Source organism: Rhamphochromis sp. 'chilingali' (genome assembly GCF_963969265.1).
Source record: "Rhamphochromis sp. 'chilingali' genome assembly, chromosome: 9".
Classification (NCBI taxonomy): Eukaryota; Metazoa; Chordata; class Actinopteri; order Cichliformes; family Cichlidae; genus Rhamphochromis; species Rhamphochromis sp. 'chilingali'.
This window is the reverse complement of record NC_137936.1, coordinates 14,186,358-14,211,037: the sequence shown is the minus strand read 5'-3', so window position 1 is coordinate 14,211,037 and position 24,680 is coordinate 14,186,358. Positions and strand designations below refer to the sequence as shown.

Genomic DNA, 24,680 nt, shown 5'->3' with positions numbered 1-24,680 from the left:
CTACTATGAATATTAACACTCCACATTAATGTCCTAGTGTTTAATTAAATGTAGGTAATCACGTCTCCCTCGCCTTTTAGAAGCGGCCTGGTATTAACAGCGTGGCAACAATAAACTTGACAATTGGATACAGAACCTGTGATGTTTCAGCATTTTACTGTCTCAAAGCAGGCTTGTTGAAACAAAATGTTGTCTATATTCATAATTTAGACTGGTAATGAGTCAAACTAGCAGTGTGGTGTGTGTAGGATTTCAAACGGAGACGTTAGTGAGTCAGATGTGTGAGGAGTTTGATGTGAGATGGAAAATAATGTCTAAAGGCAGTAAGCTTGACTCAAAAGCTGGAAACCCTCGTGTGTGTGTGTGTGTGTGTGTGTGTGTGTGTGTGTGTGTGTGTGTGTGTGTGTGTGTCTTAAACAAGTGTGTTAAACTTGGATAGTGTTTCTCTTGTTAGTGACATCTATGTATAATTATGAGCAATGAACTATTGCTGATGATTAATTAGCAGTTCTCTCCCTGGTGGCTTCACTTGGCTCTGCTAAAGTTAAACATTGTGGATTTCCTACAACCCCGTCTCCCTCACTCTCTTTCTCCCCTCCAATTGATTTGTCCTGCAGTGTCTTTTCAGCGTGCCAGCCCGCTGTAATGAATACTGAATGAAGCCGCTGGCTTAGCTTACGCTGATACGGGCACCAAACATTTAATAATGTTGCATTGCAATGAGAAACTGAGCACTTCCCCTCAAAGCCTTGTTTTCTACTTTTTCTGTCAGGACAAGTCAATACAAGGCGTCAGTGTGTGTGAAGCTGTGTGTTTGTGTTCAAGGAGGGATGGACTAAAAGTGGACTAGAAGACCTTAGTTCTGAGATAATAAGATGATAAACATTTTCCTGCTTGTGCTGTATTGCTTCAACTTTTTAGTGCATTCAAAGAACTGATTTAAAAGCTCCTCCATTCTTAGCGGGTGGGCTTCCCTCTCTTCTTTGTATTTTCCATTGACCTTACATTGGAAACGACCTTGCAAAAACGCAGCTGGAGGCTCAAAGAACAGCTTTCCCCATTACACTTTCAAATGCACTTTGTGTAGTTTCTGCGCTTGCCATGTTCCTTAAAGGCAGATGCATTCTCACACACACTTCTGTGACACTCGCCACAGTATATTGGCACATATAGCGCACGCTTCTGGCCTGTTTTCCCCCCTGTGCATTTTTAGCTCTCCAGCATCAAAACTGTGTGTTATGGGGAAATTCTGGTTCAGCTGTGGTGGTGTCCGTGGGCCCATCTAACTGCAGAGACCACATGTGTCTGCGTCTGTTATCAGATGGGGGCAGTATTTAAAAAAAAGAAAAAAGAAAAAAAGGGGGTCTGACCAGCGTACTTGTCAGTCAACTGAAAGGGTCATCCATGTTGAACAACATGCAGTTGAGATTTTGGAGGCCTGCACAGGAGCATGTTTGTGTTGGTTGAAAACCCCTCTCCGGAGGCATATGCCTCTGCACACAACCTCAGTAGCATTAAGCATTACTGGTGGGTTGATTAGGGGGGTGTGAAGGCATGTACCCGCTGAAGAGCTGCTCCTCACACTGCCTCAGGCTGCCTGTCACAAACATTCACATTAGCCATTTACCCCACACTCATTACCGACCAACACCATCACCGCCATGAGTATTTGTGTCTGTCTGTGTCATTGCATATGTATACCTGTGCATTAAGCTGGCTCCATCTGCCAATCCACTCATAATGTTGACTCTTTCCATCTACGGCCCATTAATTCTTTCACATTAACTATAATACTATAAGAGTCTAGCTATCTTTTCTTTTACAGACTTGTTAGTGATTTTGGTCAGACTTTTTCACACTTATTCTCCAAATGTGTAACACTTTCTCAAATTGTAGCTGTGTTCTTGCTGTACTCCCCAGTTAACACTGTCTGTTTTAACTAATGATATCATTGTGGAAGAAGTGTGTTTTCAGAAAAGTGCCACTGAAATTTAGGGTAAAGATTAGGACTAATAATAGCTAACAATCCCTATTATTAGAGGAGCTTCTTCTCCTTTTTGCTCGTCGGGATCACCCGAGTGGATCAACTCTCTCCATCTCATCCTCTTGCCCTCCTGTCACGCCAAGTTCCTACACATCCTCCTTCACTACATCTATGAATCTTCTCTATGGCAAAAATATTACACCGGATGCCATTCCTGATGCAGATCCCCATTTATCAAGATTGGGAATGGCACTAGAAGTGTACTGGCTTGCCACCCTAATCGTACCCCACCACCACACAGTTGTGGCTATTATTAATATCTGAAGATATTACCCTTAAAATACATTTGTAATGGTTTTTTGGGGGCAGATGATGCTTTCAAATTGGGTTTATTTATTTTTAATGTGTATCAGGTGATGTGGGGAATCTGTGTACTCCTCCAAAGTTTATTTTCTGTACAGTGCTGGATTCTTTTCTACTCCTACTTCTGACTCATATTTCACCATGTCCAAGTTCTCACCCCACCTACAAAGGTGCTCTTAAGAAGTGCATTCAACTTGGCTCTTGCAGTGTGTCATCCTGTCTCATTCTGAGACTATATTTAACTGTTACACCACGAGTGAAGACACAGAAGAGATGACGCGTTACATTAACACCTAGTCCCTTCTCCTCTCCTTTCTTTCATTAGCACCTCCTGTGTTTGTTTTTTCCCCTGCCTGTTCTCTCCACCTCAGAGGTGTCATTTCTGCTGCAAGTAAAATGCAATTAGTATGCACAGGTATTCAGTGCTGAGCATCTAACACCCGGAGACATGCAGACAACAACAAGCATCTGCTTGAAGCTATTGAATTTCAGAAGCCGGAAGGGTGTGAAGAATAGACTTTAATACCTGTGTGTGGACCACGGGTGAATGTTTGTATTCCTGTATATTAAAAGCATTCTTTTATCTGCTGTCTCCAGTGAAGAAATCGTGATAAACAGCAACATGAGTGCTCATACTATTCTAATTCAGATCTGCTTAGCAGAGTTCCAGATGGATCCATTTCAGTGACAATATTATGAAGGAACTAATAAAAACGAAAAAAGAAAAAATGAGAAAAGATGAAGCACTCGCCAGGGAATACATAAAAACGAAACCTAAAAAGAATAGTGGTAGTAGTGGAAAATATAAATAAAGGAATAGAATAGCTTGAGAGATGTACAATAATGGTAGTGCAAATGGCCAACAGGAAAGCTGCTTTTGCGAAGCTTTGGTTGAATCTGTTGAACTGTAAAGAATGCGTTTTTTTTTTTTTTTTGTTTTTTTTTCATGTGGAAATATAGTTGGTAGCACAGTTTTAGCTGAAGTGTGTGCGATAAGAGGTGATGCGCCCGTTTGGTCAGTCCTCGTGTTCTCACACCTCCTCCTTCCTTTTAACACCCTCACCAGATTGTGGGTTATAGATTTAAATCCTGCAGCAGGTAGTTCTGTAAGTCTAAAAATGTAAATGTTGCTGTGAGGCGATGCTTCTAGGAATTTGATGTCTTTAGTCGTTTTGTTTCCTTTTATAGCAACATGCAGCCTGTTTCTCTTTAACATATATTTCTAAGTAATTTCCATTTTCAGTTATAAGTTGATATGCCTGCTATTTGGACGTTTTTCATGGTGACATAATAGGATGTAAGCCAGTAAAGTTTCACTAGATGGCGCTGTTGATGCATGTTTGGTTAGCCGGAGGATTAAAAGAAGGATGAATGTGTGCTCTGCACAGCAACATGTGCTCCTGGGCAACATGTTCTTCCAGCATTTATTCCTCCTCCTCTGTGTCTCATCTTTTTGTGTGTGTGTGTGTGTGTGTGTGTGTGTGTGTGTGTGTGTGTGTGTGTGTGTGTGTGTGTGTGTGTGTGTGTGTGTGTGTGTGTGTGTGTGTGTGTGTGTGTGTGTGTGTGTGTGTGTGTGTGTGTGTGTGTGTGTGTGTGTGAGAGAGTGACTCAGAGTGAAGCATTTGACACTGTCCAGAAAACCAGGGTGAAAAGCACAGAATTCATTAAAGTCAGACCTGAGATGACAAACACTCAGACCACAGGGTTGATGCCACACATGTTAACAGTATTGCCCAGCTGCTGTGTAGAAACACTCGGAGATGACACTTGACAAGACTGGAAATGTTGTGTTTTGCACTGAATATGCAGCCTTTCAGCTACAAGATGTTCTCACTAACCAGCAGGCCCCCCTGCTGTCTAAGTCTAAAAGACATTTGTCTCATTACTGAGTAGAATTCTCTGCAAAAGATCTCTCTGCTGTTGTTTCAGCACATTGCCACACTTTTATTGATTACTTTAACCTTTATCTTTTAATTAACTGTTTCCATTATCTCTGTGATTACATACACTAAGCGTTAGGATATTATTTATTAACATACTCATTTATATGCTTGCCTGGAATTGTATACCTCCTTGCTGATTTGGCCTGTGGCTACGCTATTCTGTCTGTTCTAATTACTTCAAGTATACGAATCGAGCAACAAGCGTGTGGCTTCAGCTCTAATTCATGGGATACTTTCTCATTAAGGCAAGATAACCTACACCTAATTCAATAGTTTCACATGATTATAGAGCAGATTATCTGATCTTGTAGGTGTACAAGATCAGGTGATCACTGCTTGAGGTTGTACTTTCATTCAGTATTTATCTTTCCACATTTGTTTTTTTTGTTTTGTTTTGTTTTTTTGGCTGCCTGACTAGAAATCTTTATGGAAACACCAACATTTAATTTAGCCTGACATTTTAGATGCAGTCACATTCAATGTGTTTGCTTTTCTTTGTCTACCACCATTCGTTTTGTCTTGACCCACCCATTATAGTAGCCTGAGAAGTAATTGTGACTGTTACGATGGCTGGTTGTGGTAGAAAATGGCAGCATTAGGCTAAAGATGATCCATAGAGCTCAGAAGTAGAGAAACACAGTTGGGGAAAGACTGTAGTAGCTGAAAGGCAGATAGAAGATAATTTATTATTATAGCCCTTACAAATGAAGACGTCTCGCTATGACTGTCTGACTAGATAGCCAGGCCTGGTTATTGGCCAAAGACACAGAGGCAGGAGGATGACAAGAGAGAGGAGATACTTGATCAATAAAAAGAATGCTTGTGGAAAAGCATGTGTAGATATTGCAGTGGATTGAGAGGACTTTGTACTGAAACTGAGTGGGTTCACCATAAGAGAGGCGTTTGAGTCCAGCAGAATGACGTGCTGTGAAGGTGCACACGGCGTTTTATAGAAGCCGACTGAGGATGAAGTACAAGCGATTCAGACACACACATTCACACACGGCTAAACCACTTGTTATCAGCTAGTGTAATCACAGACTTGACATCTTTTCTGCATGTTAAAGCAGTTAAGCCCTTTGTGCACACTCTCACTCGCTCACACACTCGCACCGTACATCGTCTAAAGCAACAGTAATTGCTGACGAGCAGAGCGCTCACCAGATGAGGAGATTTTGATCGGTGCCGAGCAGCGAGTGAGCGCCTCGCACAAATCCTGTCAGTTCAAAGGACAAATGTGTAGGACTGGAATACCTCTCCACTCTCCAGGAGAGTGGTTGTGATGTAATGAGACGGCTGGACAAGACCTATTATCCACAGGAAAAAAAATAATTCCTCTCAGATAATTGTTCTCATAGGAGGCTATAATGATTAATGTTTGAACACTCAAAGTATGAGTCAAAGGTTTTAAAAATTTTAGGAGTTTTTGCTAATTGTTAAAGTAAAATGTTAGGTTGACTGGGCTGAAGCTTCCACAGAGGAAAAACAAAGGCAGGAATGCTGACCCTGAATTTGTTTTATGTGAAAGTTTTATTTGATTCTAGCTTTTGTTTTTGCTTCATGTGGAAGTCTCAAGATTACCAAGATATTACTTAAGAAAATTATATTTGCAGCTTTAACGTTTAATACTATTAATAATATTAATGATTTATATGATAAAGAGTAAACATTGAATCTTGGCTCTGTTTACCAGAGAACACATTTTAAAACAGGTAGTAGAACATAGTCTAATTTCAGGAGTCAAAGAAAATGAAATTCAAAATCTATTCTAGTTATTTATTTACTTACTTAGGCAAAACTTATTCTTCATAAGATGAAAAGACTCTTCAAGACAGAATCATTTGGTAAGGTTTTCTTTTGCTTTCTTTTACGATTCCCCAGTTTTCCAACAAAGCCTCTTTCTTTTTAGTTGAATTGCATCATTTTGCCTCAATCCCTCCTTTCACTTTTTTCATCTTAGTGTCTTTTTCACTCTCTGTCTGTGGTGCAAAGCAGGCTGATGATGAAGTGTTAATTCATTTAACCTCCCCCAGCTATGTGACGACAACACACATTTAATGAGCAAACAGCTAGACTAACCAATTCATGGCTTTTGTGTTTGTAGTACACTGTGTGTGCGTTCTCATGTTTGGTTTCACGTGTCTCTTGTGGCTGCATGCAGCTATGTACTTCATAAACAGATGTCAGGCTGAGGATTTATGCTCATGTATGTAAACATCACCCTGTTTCTTACTAACACCCCCTGCTGTTTGTTTTTGTGTATCAACTATGAATTGTAAATTCAGTCCAGTTGTTATAGAAGATGTAAACTCAATGGCCACGTTTGTCAAGTGCAGCTGTTCAACTGCCCATTAATGCAGAGACCTAATCACCCAATCACATGACAGCACATCGATGCTGCAATGCGTCTAAAGTTCAAACCAGTAAGCACTCTTTCTAACCAAGGTATGAAGAAGAGTATCTCTGTTGAACTCTACATGTTTAACATTGGAGCACAATGTCTACAGCTGCTTAAGACCACACCAGGTGCCATTCTAGTCGGCTAAGAACTGAAGCTACAGTTGGCCTGGGTTCACCAGAAGTTGGGCAGTAGAAGATTGTTGCCTGGTCTCATGAGTCTAGATTTGTGCTACAACAGTTGGATTGTATCAACAGTTCCAACTCATCAAAATTGCTGATGAGGTGACGTGGTGTTAAAGCAGGGTTCTACGCAGCTGGTTCAAAAGCTTGACCATGAAATACAGCTTCCCAGGTAGAAAATATTTTTCAGTTTTATTGTGTGACAATATTGCTCAGCTCTGGCCAAGATAGAAGGTTAATTCAGTTCAGGTCAATTCAGTCACCTCAAGGCGCTTTATATTGTAAGCTTGAGTCCCTACAATAATAGAGAAAAACTCCAACAATCAAACCATCGCTCTTTGAGCAAGCACTTGATGAGTGGACATAGTGTAAGTAAAAAAAACAACAACTCCCTTTTAACAGGAAGAAACCTCTGGCAGCACAACGCTCAGGGAGGGGCAGCCATCTGAAGGTGGGAGGTTAATGGAATAGAATTCAACTTTACTGTCATTGCACACGTCACAGGTACAAGGCAACGAAATGCAGTTTGCAGCCATCCAGAAGTGCTTTAGCCATGATATAGATATATTACAAATATATATTAGCAATAATATAGATATGTAAGTATATTACAGAAATGGGTCTATTATGGTATGTAATAATGTACACAGTATGAAGGTATGTTATGAATATGCTATAACTAGAAGTATGTACAGGCTGTAGGAAGTACAGGCTATGAACAGGATATAAATATGAAATAAAAACTATACAGAATATGAGATATACAGAAATGTGAACTATGCAGGTTATAAACAGTTGTAGAATTAAAAATTATCGTATTGTACAGAATGATCATTTACACAGAATTATACAGTAGTGCAGTTAAGATATGTGAGATATGTGGATAATTTCTACAGAGGCTATATAAAGTGCTAGTGGTTGTGAGTGGTGGTTCAGTCCATGTTATTATTGTGTGTATGAGGGTACAGGTGTGTGTGTGTGTGGGTGATTGTGGGTGATTGTGGGTGTTTGTATCTCCTAACTAAGTGCCTTTGGTTACTGTTAAAATAAATGTAAAGCTACCTTTGTGCTTGACTTATGTTGTGTTATTGCAAATAATGTGTCACTGTTGCGCTATAATCCCTTAAAGATAACTATGAGTTTGCTATATTCAAATGGCCACAAAGAAGTAAGGCAGTTCTGAGGGTAAAAGGGGCTCCGACCCAGTACGCCCAAGGTGTATCTAATGTAGTGTCCAGTTTTTCTGTTATTCGATTTTAAAAAAAAGACTTGATTTATGACAGAATCATAGTATGGTAGCCAATTACTGTTTTAGGAAGCAAACTTTGTAAAATTAAGATATTTCTGGAGAACTGATGTGAATGTATGTTTGGGATATTAGTTGTGACTGTGACATGGATGTAATACTCCAACCTGCAGCTGTGAATACAGTGTCAATGAGTTTTTTTATAAAACAATGGATGAAAATGTTTGACACATATCACACACTGCCTCTGGCTTCTGTTACTCATTGTTTGATGTATCTGCCCTTATTCATTGGAGAGGGCAAGTAATGGTGCACGATGCCCCTGCTGCTCCCTGTAAATAAAAATTAACCCAGTTATAAATTGTTTGGTTCACATTTTGAATTAGTGGAGTTTTATTTAAATAAAAGGGGGGAAACGATTAAAAAAAGTGATAAATAATTAAAATTGTCAGTGACTTGTACAGATTGTAACGTATGTCTTTTTAAAAGTGATGGACATGTGTAAGCTCAAGTTCATACAAATGCTCTTCATCAGTACCAGTAGATTTTTAGTGAAGATGGCAACAACCAAACGAGAGGTGGGGTGACAGCACTTAGCTTTACCCATGGTGTTTATTACTGGCACAAGTGATGAATGTGCTTACTTCATTTGAGATGGCAGGAAGAAAGCTGTCACTGAATTAGCCCTTATTTTCTCCTCTCTGTCTGTGTTGGTGTCGTTCTCTCTTCCTCTCCACCTCTTTCTCCCTAATTAAAAAGCCAAATCAGGAGTTAAACTGCATAAACTGTGTCTGCCAGTGACATTCTCCAGCCTAATCCTCATTTTAGCCCTCTTTCCTCATCTTCTCTCTCGCCTCTCCTGACTGCGAGTATAAAACCACGGCAAAATCTTTTCTCCCCAAACACAGATTTATTCAAATGTACCATTTGCATAATTCAGTATTTACATAATTGATTTTCAAGGAAGCATTTCTCACCATGTGAGGTGGCTTTGCAGACCAAAAGGTCTCATTTTGACACGCATGTGCACGCACGTTCTTAGTGAAGTGTCACATTCTCTGCCACTGTTATTCAGTTTTTAACTCCCACAGAGAGACAGACGTGTACACACACACACACACACACACACACACACACACACACACACACACACACACACACACACACACACACACACACAGTGTTGCTCTAACATTTCAAGTCTAAATGAAGCATCTGTTGACCCTCATGATACACCCAGCAAACACAATTCAGCTCAGCATAGATTAATCAAATCTATTGAGATCCATTAAATTGGTGTGGTTGTGTGGAGGGGGTGTCATTATTTTGCTTCCTTGCACTGCAACTTCTCCCTAGAAGTCAGTGTCCTGGAAAAACGACCAAGAGCACAACATGCAAACCCCAAGAGGTGTAAAAGCAAAAACACCCTGCATAAATCTCTACAACTGTACAAATTTTACTTCTCTAAGGGTAATGTTAGTAGAAGGACTCAAACAAAAATGAACACTGCTTTCCAAAAAAACATTTGAGTGTGTCTGTAGTTTGCCACAGACCTGGATGTTCCACAAAACTTCCTGACCACTTTGTTCTTTGCCCACATGAGACAAAAATGCATAATCCTATGTTTGGAGGATAAAAGGCAATGCAGACCAACTCCAGAATCTCATCCCATTTGTGAAGGATGCTGTATGAAGCATCACAGTTTGGGGCTGCTTTGCTAACTCAGGTTCTGGATGCCGTTCAATTATTGAAGGAGTGAATTTAAAAAGGGTTTAAAGAAATTTCACATTAGACTGTTAGGGCTGTCAACTCAAACCACATGAAAGATGGATAAAAACTTGTAGATTCACTATCTACAAAATACATTGATGAAATATGAAAATTCAGATTTTGGAATGGCAAGGTCAGATACTGTGGGATGACCAGAAGATGGCTGTTCAACTGAGACATGGAAGTAAGACTGAAGGAGGACTTTAGGGAGGAATGATCCAAATGTTTGTTCTGTAAGACTCAAAAGTACCAAAAAGCATCTAGTAAAATCAATGCAGCTGAAGAAGCAAATAACAAAAAAAAAATTCAAGTTTTTTCCAGAATTGGAAATGTCTGAAACAGTTTGATCAGACTTTAAATGAACCCTACCACTCCCCGCCATAAACTCCCTGTGATATCTGATTGCACACGTCTGAGAACAGCGCAGGTAATTGTCTGGAGAATTCACAGTGAGGAAGTGAACGTCACGTGTCCTGCCTCCTGCACAGACACTAACTTTGCCTTAGCCAAACGATTCAGTAGTAAGAAGAGCAACTTTAAAATTTGTTAAAGTTTAAATTTGAAATGTTGTTGGTACAGTTACCTGCAGTCTAATAATTAAGGAATATTCCTAAACTGTTGGCCTGATCTACATACAAACATAATCTGATCTGCAGACGGTTATAAACCAGCTGTATGTGTTTCTGTTAACTGAGGGATCACAGTGAATTCTATATGTATTGGCTTGATCTAGGTTCCCTGGGAATTAACCTTAGTCTAATTGGAATTCTTCTTTGGCTGTGTTATTGCTAGCTCAGTGGATTCAGACTCTTAATGTTCACATTGAGGCTGCTAACTGCTGGTCATCAGGGAGCTCGGAGCTGGAAAACAATGAGTGGATGCGTCTGAAATGCTATGTGGGCTATGGCCCATGAACTGCACCAAACTGCTTGGGTGTGAGTTTGTCTGCATTTGTATCACAACAAGCCCCTTCACCTATCTTCTAAGTCTTTCATCTATGGAAATGGGACCGCCACACTCCTGTGAGCACTGCTGGGGTCTACATACACACAGCACAAACACAGTCACATTCAGACACATACTTGGTTTAGGGCCAGCCATTGAAGAGCAGGGAGGTTAAACAGCTGGCATCGGCTGTATCCGTTACACGGATTACCAAACACACACATGCATTCTGCCGCAACTGGCTTTGTGAGTTCACCTCATTTAACTGAATGGTGTCTTTATGAGGCATAGCAACATTCGAGCCACCTACTGCTCTAGTCTGGCCCTTTCTGTCCCGTGTCTAATGCCAGACTGGCGGTACTTGGTAGCACTTCAAATTCCTTAACAGAATGTTTTTGATTTGGTGATATTCAAGAATATGCCGTATTATAAGATTTTATTATGGTAGTAAAGACTCGTATTGAGGCTTATAAATGATCATATAAATACAGCTGGTGAACAGCTAGTCTTGGCTGGCCTACTAAGAGGTTTTAAAGCAAACAGTAATCATACACATGTATAATTGCAATTGAACTGTTATTGTTAAAACTAAAAGTTGAGGCTTAAACTAACAGTAAATAATCTGTAGGTTTTTTTTGGGTTTTTTTTGTTTTGTTTTTTGTTGTTGTTGTTGTTGTGGGTTTTTTTTTTTTTTTTGTGTGTGTGTGTGTGTGTGTGTGTGTGTGTGTGTGTGTGTGTGTGTGTGTGTGTGTGTGTTTTTTTTTTTTTTTTTTTTTTTTTTTTTTAAAGCCAGAGAGACTTCTCAGTCTCTGAAGAAGTCACTTACCTGGATTATTGAGCATAAGAACAGGATATACACATGGTCCATTTTTGCATACTTTGTCTACCAACTCTATGTTGTGGTTTCTACTTTTTTACACTCTTTTAAAAGTGTAAAGATAATCTCTTCTCTCTCAACTGAAGAAAAAAATCAAGGCACATCATGAGATACAAGGCAGTGAAGTGAAACAGGGCATATAGGTGGTCAGGACAGGGTAGTGAGGACCGTGAGACTTGTTTCGATCCAAAAACATGTATGAAGATTTTGACACTTGTGATATAAAGTTACTTGGTTAGAGAGTCCATGTTGCAATATACTGGATGTATTATGAGTGCTATGAGTAAATGAAATGTGCCATATAAATAAACTTGCCATCGTTTGAAGGCTAGAATGACATCTCGGGTGACATTTTATATCTGGCAAATTAAGTTTAAATCTTAACCACTTGCTCTGCAGTGTGATGTATTAACCTTGTTCTGTCCTTGATCCTTTTCATTTCTTTCTTCTCTTGCTTTTTGCTACTTTCATTCGCCCCCTTTCTTTATATATCTCTACCTCACCTTCCTTCACTCTCATAATATACTTGTTGGTTGTTTGCTCTTCCTCTTTGTCTCTTTAACCATATACTCCAACCCCGTGCCTTTCTTATATCCTCTACTGTCTAACTAACTCCTGCTCCTTCTCTCCCTCCCAGCCTGCAGATTTGGATGCCTGGGTAAGCAACACCACCATCGCTAGTGCCTGCTTCTTTTCTCTTTTTTTTTTTTTTTTTTTTAATCACGTTGGTTTTTTTCTTGCTCTTCCCTTCTTGCTCTCTCTCCTCTCACTCTCTCTCCTCTATTCAAATGTCATGTTTTCATTGTGCATTAAAGCGAAGCTGTGAGTATGCTGCCGCCACCATTCCACACAACAACACTTTGGGAGGTATTCAGCTAGAAAATTACACATCATCTGTGCTGCTGGCAGAGGTGATTTTACTCACAAACACATATATACACTCACATCCCTTAAGCGTCAGTGTAGAAAGGGAAAGCTCTGTGAGCACAGTATAGGGATTTATAGATGTGTTCCTTGGGAATACATGCGACTGTTAAGTTAGGATGAGATTAGATTGGATTACAATAAATGTGATGTCACTCAGCGTAAGAGTGTGCGTCTGCATGGTTGTACCCACCATATCAGCAAAAAGCAGGGAAGATCAGTAGATCAGTCAGGGAAGATGTTGTTGTTCCATCTGATCTATATCGCTCTCGCTAATGCACAACTCAGTACAGTAATCAGTCATCATTACACCATCACACTGTGTGTGTGTGTGTGTGTGTGTGTAATACAGTCTTTCTGTTTCAGTTCTCTATAAATCCAGGGCCCATGGTTGCCTTTTGCTGCGGCACCCGCAGCCACTTACATTGTGTTCATGCACCATGTCGTGTTCATACTGTTGTAGCACTGCTTCACTCATTACCCATATTGGTTAGATATAATTTGCATTCATAAATGCCCTTCATGAACACTAATTGGCATTCATTTTTAAAATGTAGACACACATACACATACCGTACGTTCACCTTTTATAGATTACAGGTAGAGAGAATTCAACCATCTCATGCACAGCGTGCTCGTTTAGCTAACTCTTCTAAGGCTGATGCAACTTGACTATCTATATGCAATTAAGATTTTGCAGCTGTTTGGGTTTTTTAACTGCTGCATGATGAAACCTTTAACATATGTATGTAAACACTTGGGTCCTCAACCAGCTGGCAGGGTTTTTGGAGCAACAGTTGAATTTAAGCTCACCTTAGTTTTATTACTGTATAATGCCTGTGTTCTGAATATCATGTTCTCATAGAAAGAGCACCGTACCTTTTTATTGCTAAATGAGTCAGTGACTGTCCAAGCAAAACACTTTCTTGCTTTTATGTTCCAGGCCATGTTTGTTTATTCAATTCACTGTATCTTTCTTTTTCCATTTTAAATGTTGTGATCAGAGGTTCTTAAATTGGCTCAGTGAATAACATCCAGTAATATCACACACTGAGCTCAAGGCATGGCTAAACAACCCTGATCTGTAGTGTGCCTGCGTGACATTTGTGACATTGCTTCCTTACTTGCACAGTCCTTTTTCTTGCTTTTGTCACTTGTCTTTACACCTTTGCTACAGTTAACCACTGTATCTTCTTTTAAGATTATTTGAATCAGTATTTCTTATAAAGAAGTTATTTTCTGTCCTTTTTTTTTGTAATATGAAATAATATCGACTCACTTTAAATTCTCAAGTAGTTAAAAGAAGGTGACTCCATAACAGTTCTCCTTTACAACAAGCATTTTCTTTGCAGCCACCATGCATGGGTATTTCTGACTTAAAGCTGATTTAAAGCTCATTTTCAGTGTATCTTTTTGACGTCTGCCTCCTGTCCTCCTCTGCTTGCATGCTGCTACGTCATGGCCCAAACTATGGGTCTTCCTACAGCCAATCTGCCACCTCGCTGCCTGTCAAAACTTGGCTAAAGCCATTCACCTCATCTTAACGCCAGCGACGCCATGTCAGCCCCTGCCACAGCTGTCCCAGTCTCATGCTACCTGAATAGTTTTGTAAGTTTTGTTACAATGCATGGACATAACCTTAAATAGCTGTTTTGTTGTTAATTGTTGTGTGTTACTTTGTGATGTAGATGTGTATAATCATAGACTTTCATCAAACTATATAAATAAAGTAGTGTATAGATAAGAACACATACATGTTCCTGGAAAAATACATAACTATAAACTTGTGAAGGATACTTAGAAAGTTCTCCTTGTGCTATCTGTGTATCCCCCATATCTAAATGTGTTGTTAAAGGGCAGGTTTCTATGTTTTGTGTGCTCACTAGCAGTGAATAGATGGAGTGCCTTTTGTAGTCTGGCTTGCATTTTCTTGGTAAAAATCTGGAAAGTGTAACTTAAAAAAGTGTTAGTGTTTTTTGCCTGTGGCTCTTTTGCTCCGGCAATTCTACAACTGTGCAATATTATATCAGTATTGAGTTCTATATATTAGATCAGTTATGTACTCAGATTATGATTGCACGGTGGGCAAAACAGTTCCAGTGCAGTTCCAGTGCTAGTGAAACTAGACTCTGCAAGTACTTCCAAATACTGTACTCTGTAGCTACAGTAACAAGTGGCATATATATGTTGTCTGTCTTATTATTTGACAGGATTATTTTGTGATTTAAAAACTATTATTTTGCATGATGGTTACTGTGAGTAACCGTGTATTCCTACTTTGATTTACAGTGGGTGGACTGTGTAGTCAGAGTTGATATTTTGCTGTATTTTTCCAGTTCGGGGTTTTGCTGAAAGTCTTGAGGCTTTTAGCGCTACATTGCAGTCTTTAAATGAGCACACATTCAGTCCTAAATGGGTAAATGGCTTGTATTTGTATAGCGCTTTACTTAGTCCCTAAGGACCCCAAAGCGCTTCACACTACATTCAGTCATCCACCCATTCACACACAAAAATGCACAATACGATCCAAAATTGATGAGCCACACTTTATTTCTTTATTTTTTTCCAAAAAATGGGAAGCTGGTGCAGTGATTAATTGAAATTTGCAGTAATACTTGGAAATACAGTATATGAGTCAAAGAAAAAGGTGTTTTTACATTTTCAACAAGCTTGAAAGTCAATATTTGGTGTGACCACCTTTATTCTTCAAACTGTCTGAACTCTCTTATGCGGCTTTCTTGTCATTTCTTCAAGTAGTCTTTAGGAATAGTTCTTCAGACTTCTTGAAGGACATTCAAAGCTCTTCTTTGGATGTTTGCTGCCTTTTGTTCCATTCTCCCAAGATGTGCCACACTGCTTCACTTATGATTTTTATTATTTTATTGTGGGGCCTTTACCTTACAATATAAAGCACTTTCAGGTGACTCTTGTTGTGAATTGGTCCTATATAAATAGAATTGAATAATGTTGACTTTATGACTTTAGTGCATTGGCAGTGTGTTTGAGCTCATTTTATGCTGAAAATGAAGCAATCGCTAATCAGACACTTTGCAGATCTGAAGATGCTTTTCTGTGTTCAGAATTTGGACGAGATCCCTAACACCACTGGCTGAAATGCATCCCCAAACCATGTCTGTGTTTTACAGACTGCTCTACACACACTCTGTTGGACATCTCCTGACCTCAGCATACACAGTGACAACTATTTGAAACAAAAATCTGGATTCCTCACACTGTCAGACCTGTTGCCACTGATTTTCAGTCTAGTTCTTGTATATTTGGCAAACCTCTCTTTTCTTCCTGTTTTCCATCTTTAAGAATGGCTCCTTGGCAGCCACCTTTCCATTGAGACCATTTCTGATGAGACATCAGTGAGCAGTAGATGGATTAACCAAAGGTCCAAATGCATCACTCAGGACCTGTGTCAGGTCTTTGCTGGATTTTGTTTTCCTGTTTGTTAAGGACATGACTTTCAGATACTGTTCATCTGCTGTAGTTATTTCTTCAGGCCTTCTACTACATTTTGTTGTAGTTGTTGTTTTTCGCTCTGGTTTTGTCTTTTCTTGTCCTTTTTTCCTTTTTTAAGGATGCACCACCCACCATGCAAAAATATGCCAGGTTTTCAGCTCTTTGGGACTCACCTGTTGGTGCAAAAATACTATTTTTATGGCGATCAAGCTGTGTTATCATCAGTATATTTCATAGATTCAACTGGAACATTCTGCTAGTAACAAAGTGCCTAAAGATATAATTTAAAATTGGTTCTTTGCTGAGTTGTCTGTCATGTGTTGGCACAACTCTAGTTTTTCTTTTTAAGTTGGGTACCTTTTCACACTTGAATGATTCATAGATTACTGTTAAGTGACAAACAAGTCAGGTACAAGGACTGGACTGAAACTCAGTGAAAAAGAAGCCAATGTCCAAAGAAGAAATCTAAAAAGACTTTCAGAAACTTGGAGACCTGAGACCATTTAAAAATGACAAAGTCTGGCAACTTGGAAGCAAAACCTAAAGAAAGGTGCGTCTTGAATCATTTGCACACTATATGAAACCGGATCCCAAGACTACAATATTGATGTGACACAATAAACACTGACCAGTACCATCCAAGAATTTACACATGTATGTCATAAAACAAAGTGCTATGTCATTGACAGCTGGTCTTCACATGTCGTTTAAAAAGTGGTATACTACTTATTCTTATTCTTTTTCCCTTTCCTTTCTCCCTCTCTCTTGCAGGCCCGAAACCTGGAGATGAAAGAAAGGGAGCTTGCTACTATATCTAGCTTCTATAGGGAGCAATTGGAAATACTGGAGAAAAAGGTAAAAGCCATGTCCTTATCTCATAAACATGACTGCTATTGCATATCAATATTGGCAACACTAACATTAGTATACTGTTTAAAACAAGAAGCCAAAACTCACCTGAATGGCTTTTCCATTTGTCCACTGGTTCCCTTGTTTTTCTGCTTTGTTTCTCCCCTCTGGAGAGGTTCCCTGATGGGTTTGTTAGAAAGATACAAGAATTTACATTTTTTAGATGTATAACAGCCGATCTCACTAATGAGATGAAAAACATCCTGTAGACTTGGAATGAAAAGACAACTTCACATATAAGGAATATCAAAACAAATCCTTAAGTGAGATACAGTATTACTCACTCTCCATAGAGATTAACATCTTGGTGGAATACAAGACACTGTTTCCTGTCTTGGAAATGCCAAGCCCACGTACCAGTGTCGGAATATGAATGTAAATGAATTAAAAGTTTCAGCAGGCAGATAAGAGGCGTGACTTTCTGTTGATGTGCCTGCACTCAAGAGGTTCCTCAGATAGCTGGAGTTGCCTAATGCAATGCACTGTGCTTTTCTGTTTTCTCATCACTGTATACCTTTGTTTTGTTTTTTAGTGCTTTAAAGGAATTGTGTGTTGTTTTCCCTCTACCTAATTTGCTTTTGATATTGTGCACAGTAAAAATCACTGCAATGGTGGTTTGATAAAGCTTTCTTTCAAAGTACCCAGTAAACTTTGTGAGGAGTAAGGCTGCACTGGCGTAGGATTTTGGTTGATACTCTAAAGCATATGCAGATGCTGCAAGGACTGAAAGTAAATTTAGAAAGAACAATTCCAAATTAACACCGATGATAAAGTATAATGAAAAATTATGAATAATTAAATGTAAAGGAAACAGGGTTTGAATGGATGAGTGAATTTCTTTTCTGTTCATTATCTTTGTCATGTTTAATTTGACTGCTCATTTTAAACATGACAAAAGTTTTAAATAATCTCATGTGAGCCAAAAGGTCAGGCTGCTGTAAACGTTCGGCTTCCATCAGTGTTTTCAACTCTTGGATCTGTTTGATGCCAAAAAGAGAGATTTCCCTGGCCGTCTCTTGGCTGTGGGCAAAGCAACCTCACCCACATGTTCTGTCTGACTCAACAATTTGCTCTGCACAGGAAATGTATAATCAAACGTAGACGAATAGCAAACGTTTGATCATAAAGCAAGCTAGGGGGCGGCTCTGGCACAGAGGGTTGAGTGGGTCATCTACTAATTGGACAGTCAGTAGTTTGAGCCCCGAATCCCCCAGTCTGCATGTCAAAGTATCCTTGGGCAAGATGCATCCATCAGAGTGCGTCTAAATGTTGGGCAAAAGGCCTTAGGCATAGGAAAAAGCAATTTTATTAGTGGGTGCGTGGATGGGTAAATGAAGCTTTGTAGGAGTGCTCAGAATAAAAAAATTCCAATATTGTTTAAGCAATCATAAAAATCAAAGCAAAATATTGAATTTGCTTTATTTGTATTGTAGTTGTAAACATTTAAAGTAAGAGTCCCTATAAATAAAATGTGCAGTGAGATAATAGTCAATGTTATAGCACATTTCCCATATGTGCACTTATTAACAGGGACATAAATAGACATAGTTTCATACAGCTTACGATTGAAAGATTAAGTCCATCATTATGTTCCACATTAAGCAAGTGATTAGTGTTAACTTTGCTATTGATGTTTTTGCTGTCCACTTCCATTTTCCAGATCTTATATCAGCTCCGACATCTAATTGAGGGACGGCTAATTCCAATAAAGAAGAGCAAAACTTTTTTTCTTTGTCTGCAGCTTGTTTACAAAAGCTCTTTGTCAGAAAACGATGACGTAAATACCCACAAGCACCTGCTTCCGCCTGGAGGCAATGAGGAGAACTCATAGAAAGTTGGCCTCAAAGAAACGGTAGCTAAATCAGCTTTTTTCAGACAGTTCATGAACTAAGGCCCAGTATAAGATAAGGGTTTTTCTGAAATGTGAATACTATAGTGTTACCATAGTAGACTAAAAAAGAAAGATGGAACTGGAAATTAGTCCAATAAACTTTAAGGTTACATTGACATAACCTGATAGCAAAATACACAATGGAAATACACAAGGAAATGAAAAGGTATCCGGTAGATGCAAATAACCTTACTCCAGTTTCCCTTCCCTTCATCAGTCCCGTTTCCCTCCTTAAATCCCAGCTTTCCCTCAGGTATTTGGTAGACACTCCTGGGGTCTTGACTCCCTTTCTGCGCCTCTACTCAGTCTCTCCCTCCCTGTAGCAAGACCCATCAGGCAGAGGGTTACTTTATCTACTCCCTAACACTCGCCTCCTTTAGGCCTGTGAGAAAACCTTTTACATAGGCAAGTTAAATGGGAGGGCCCCTGCACTCCGTGCAGCAAGCAACACGCGGTGCAATACTTGACGGAAGAGACTGATTGGCAGAAGAGTGCAGGATGGTCTATCTTTCTCCGCTTGCTGCTGCAGTCCCGTTTTCTATCTTTTTTATTTCGCCCCTCACTTGCACACAGCTGACCTGCATTTGAATGAGGAAGCTAAAAAGCAGGGTACTGAGAGGGAGAGATAAAGAGGCTATATGGACTGTGCATTAAACAGACAGTCTATCCTGAGCCGGCATCCACCCTCCTCCTCCTTTTTCTTCATTTTCCAGTCTAGCACTCCATTCATCCAGTTCTCCTTTCAAGCTTCCTCTCCATTTCCTTTGCTATCTTTTTTCTTTTCACTCGCTCATACCTGGTGCAAATTCCAGTGGGGCTGAAATAAATGGCCACTTAAAAGTTGAATTGTGACTGACACAGGTTATATGCATAAATGCAAAGCACAGGCTGAAACAGTAATGTGTCTCACTTGTGACACAACTGATTCAATCAAGTCTTTAAATGGCTTTCCATACTTTAGCCTTTGTACATTCTGTGAAGACATGTCAAATGTTAGAACTGAGAAATGTTATCAGTAACAGGATTGGGTATTGTTGCAGCTCAATGTAAAACAGAGAAATTGAAAAGAATCCAGCCTGTTATCGGCACACAGTTCAAAAAGCTATTATCCGCGATTGTATGGAGGTCCATTAGTACGCATGGCATGGGTAACTCGTGCACCCAAGGAGCAATTCTTGAGCTGCTTTCTCTTTTAGCATGACAGATGCAACAGGCATGATTTCAAATGCAAATTTCAGATTTAAATTTGGCTGATGCACAGCAGACTGACAATCTTCAGACCCGGCTAGGTCTGCAGGGCTTTATTTATTGGTTCATTGTATTATTTATCTCTAATTTTATTTTACATTGCAAATGGAGTTAGCCAAAGGTTGGAAAGGCTGTAAAAAAAATAAAAATAAAATAAAATAAAGGACAATCCACTGGTAATCTGTGTGTGGCGTTCCACTGAATCAACATTTTACTTTGGCTTAGCGTCAGATTTTTCTAACAGGTTAATAATGGTGTATATAACTGTGCGCACACTGTGTGTGTGCCAGTGTGAGAATACACACAAGCAAGCTCTAGTGTCCAGTTTGCCTTAGGGATGAATGATGATAACAGGCTGTAATGTTTGTCTAAGGGCTGCGGAGACTGTTTGAATTCACTCCTGACACGAATGTGAAAACGGTGTGTGCATGTTTGTGTGCAGGAGTTTGTAGATTTGTGGGCTCTGACAGGTTTGCGCGCATGCTGTCATATCAGAAATAATTGTGGACAATCCATTGCACAACTTCCACACATACATGTTGTGTATATACAAAACAACACACAAACGCTGCAACGCCGGCTGAACATACCAGTGCATCTTCTAATTCTGCTCCTTCCCAAATCTCCTTCCCTCCTCCTCTATTTTTTGGATGCCTCCCTAATCTCTCAACAGTGTAGAGGTAGTGTATATCTGTCTTCCTGTGGAAATATACCCTGTGACTCTGCAAACAAGCCTCACTTTAAAATTCACCTCTTTTAATCCCTTCTACCCCCCCTTTTGTCGACTGCTTCCTCAAAAAGAAAATTAATCCTCCTCCGTCCAAGCACGGCGCATGAAACAACCCCTCCCTCGAAATCCTGACATCAGCCCATCTCAGTCCACAGCTCCTGGAGGGTGTTCAGACAAGTGTACGCTCAAGGATCATCTGAACACAACAATTCAAGTAGAAACACAGATTTAGTCACACACCTGCATGTATGCAAGCTAATACACAACCACTAATCCCCTCCGTGAACCTTTCCAGCAACCCCAAAACCTTGCCTTCCCCCACTGAGGGCTGTCATCCCCTCTTTCTGCTTCTCCATATAGGGCTTTTGTCCCCATGGGTGGAAATGACTTGGAAGATCTCAGTGTGTGTATGCCAGTGATAGAGCTACCTCCTCTCTGTAGTCACGAGAGCTGAGCTAGGGCTATTCCTTGGGGTTTGTTCTTGATTAGACACAAAATAACGTGTGTGTGTGTGTGTGTGTGTGTGTGTGTGTGTGTGTGTGTGTGTGTGTGTGTGTGTGTGTGTGTGTGTGTGTGTGTGTGTGTGTGTGTGTGTGTGTGTGTGTGTGTGTATATATACACAACCACTGAACAGCATCACAGCCCCCCAAAGTTTCTGTTGGATTAGCTGTACCTGCCTAGCTTATTCACATATGTTGATTCTCTTGGTTTTTCCTTTGGTTTGTGTGGAGAAAAACAGACAAGATGTTCAAATGAAGCATGAAAGGCTCCAAATTGGAAAATTCCTGACAATCTCTGAAGAGCACACAGTTTGCAGGGGTAAAATATAGTGTTTCAAAGTATGTTTTACAAGCAGTGACGGCATAAATAGTGAAAAAGTTTGTTTTCATTGCAGGTTTCTGTGATTTTTTTATTTTATTTTATTTTTTTTATTTATTTTTTTGCATCACTCAGTCACCTATCAACCACTGCCTTACCTCTCTGAAACCTTTTAAGATCGAGCTTTCGTTTAGGATTTGCCAAAAAATGACCCCTTTTGACAGCAAACATTTCGACACAGTCTGTATTTATAAAACAGGCATATTAAAGTCTGCAGTCCCTTTAAGGAAGGTCCTGCTATTGTGCATCTGTTTTATTGAGTTGACTTGGACACTTGATGGAGATGAGCTCTACCAGTGCTGTCCTCACTGTTACAAGTTAAAATGTTTGCTACAAAAAAGGTTCATTGTCAGCAACAAGTTCACTTTACCTTTAAACCATCTACTTGCTGCTTCTCTTTCTGGTGCCCAGCTCTCTTTGTCCTGCATAATCAGAGGCACCCATGGGTTTAAGCCCCTGTGGAGACGACATTTTTTTTTTTTTTTTTTTTTATCTTGGCTCAAACACTTGATGTCCCACAAGGGAACCATAAACTTTCAAGTTTCAGCTCAGCCTTCCTCGGAGTCTGTCCATTGAGCCCATTGACCTGAGGCTAAGGGCTAAGCCACTAATGGGAGACTAAGTTCTTACCACAATATTCCCAAAGGGTGAACCAAAGTAGTAGCTTCACTCCAGCAAAAAATGAGTCTTTAATGTCCATGAATTCAGGGACTGGTTGCTAGTACTGTCAGATTATGGCATTTATTAGTGATGGTTTATGCTTAGTAGATTAATAAAACATCTGAGCAGAAGTTCAGAGGTCTGAAAATGTCTCTTCTTTCAAAAGTACAGGATGGTGGTATGAAATATGCTTGACTTGAAACCTTTGAGTTGGAGTTATTACTCCCCCATCCCTGTCAAGGTATGGTATTTAAACCTAGTCATATACTGGCAAAGGAGAGACATGGCGACAAGAGGAGTCTAATCCTGAGTTCTGTCCTGGATAATCCAATATAGCACAGCTAGGAAGCATAATTGGCAGTCATACACCTGGGGATGTTTGGCATTTTCACATTTTGAGTTATTGTGCAGCCCAAACATAAACTCAGGCAGATAGGGGAGGTAAAGTGTAGCTACATTTACATTAGCATGTTTATGCACCTCTGCATTGTCCACATTTCTGTCTTAGCGACTGTTAGGTGTGTTTGAAAATGTTGTGGTTGGAAAAGGAAATTTATGTGCTGAATTGATTTATTATCATATTTATAATGGATCTTTTTGAATCCCATATAAAAGGTGATTCTTGTCTAAATCTGGTGCCTACAGCTTCACTACTTCATCAAAGTTGGTGCTGATTTGAAATATCCTCCTCCTTACAAGACTTATGACTCCTTTTTTCCATCATATCTTTAAAGAACAGGGATGAAGATAATGGAGAAGCAGATTATTACACCGTAGTGAATACTAAAAGATAGGATTAAGGAAAAGATGCCTATGACATTACTTGATTCAGTTCCAACACCAGACATTCAGATCAGAAATTGCATGTCTGCACATCAGCTTGAAATAATGAGATGAGAAAATGACTAGGGGGCACTGGAGGAGTAGAGGACTAGGGATTGTGGGGGAGGTTTGTGTTTGATCCCATCTCTTCTCTACTCCATCACTTCAATTATCTTCCTCTCCTATCACCCAGTCTTTTGGGAATATGGGGAATAATTAAGTAAAAGCCGGAGCACCGCGGTTATTGGTTTAAAATGGCGATTACTGCTCACTGAATGCGTACGAGAGGTTTGGCTACAGAGATTTGCTTTGTGTTTGGGGTATTCTAGACAAACTGTATTTCAGAGGTTTCGACGCAAAGCCTGCCAGGTGATCCTACGTCTTACTGAGATGATGATTTTAAATGTACTCGAGACTTTTTCCCACACAAGCACACACGGGAAAGTTCCTCAACATAACTGATAGAGGTCCATATAAGTATGCAGATATCCAGTCATTTAACAGATTGTATATTAACAGCTGCCTGGTTCGAAGGAATGTGTGTGTCCATTTGAATCCCTGTGAAAACAGAGCAGGAAGATGTGCATAAAACGTGTGTGAAAGGCAACTTGGGGTTGTTTTCTATTAACTTTCTGCTATTTCCTGCTCATTTAGACCACGATGCTGTACAGTTAGCACTGTGACCACTGATTACAAAGGCGTACTCTATGCGACCTGGCTCTAGTTACAAGATCAATTTGTGATGTAACTTTATTTAAATGCCACAGTTTGTCACATGAGAGAAAGAAAAACACGAAGTACTAACAGACTATCAACATTCAGATTTGTAAGCAGGCTGTAAAATTCAAAGGTCACTAATTTAATGAATGTGACATTTTCCAATGTTGTTTTATGCATTTTTCTTATCGTTGCTGGCTTTTAAAGCTTGTACTAAATTGGAAAAGGTAGTTGTAATTGTGGTAAAATTATGTAGATTATAATTCATGGCACTTGATTTGGGGACTTTAATGTAGTCTGTTTTGATTTTTCTGTTTTGTAATTGTGTGATCTGAACATTAAGTTATACTAAGCCTTGGAAACAAGTTCTAGTATCATTAAATGCAGCCTCCGTAGAAGCTTTTTTTTGAGCCATGAAACACTGTTGAATTCATTCTCGTATTTCTTACTTTGTCTATTTGCCTGCAGAGTTTTGAAAACTACAAGGAGACGGCTGAACAGTACAACCAGGCAGCTACTAAAGCTGAGGCTCGAATCCGGTAAATATTCTGTATTATCTTTGTAACACTATGTTTTGGTCAAAGAACCTGCTACACTGCTACTTGCTTGCTTACTCAGTATTTATTTTTCACTCATTTCATTTCTAGATTGTTTTTTGCTATTTTGCATCAGGTTTTTTTTTTAAATACACCTTTAAATGATCTACTGAGATTCACATCTGATT

At 39.6% G+C, this 24,680-nt stretch overlaps 1 protein-coding gene across 1 annotated transcript in view; it reads left to right on the top strand.

Moving 5' to 3' along the window:
- The window catches only part of chchd6b (coiled-coil-helix-coiled-coil-helix domain containing 6b), a 52,652-nt gene that overhangs the window by 3,000 nt on the left and 24,972 nt on the right, over window positions 1-24,680 (top strand). Inside the window, exons 5-6 of the mRNA XM_080891604.1 lie at window positions 16,872-16,955; window positions 24,425-24,495. Coding sequence (XP_080747730.1) covers window positions 16,872-16,955; window positions 24,425-24,495 — 155 coding nt within the window. The remainder of the gene's footprint in view (window positions 1-16,871; window positions 16,956-24,424; window positions 24,496-24,680) is intronic.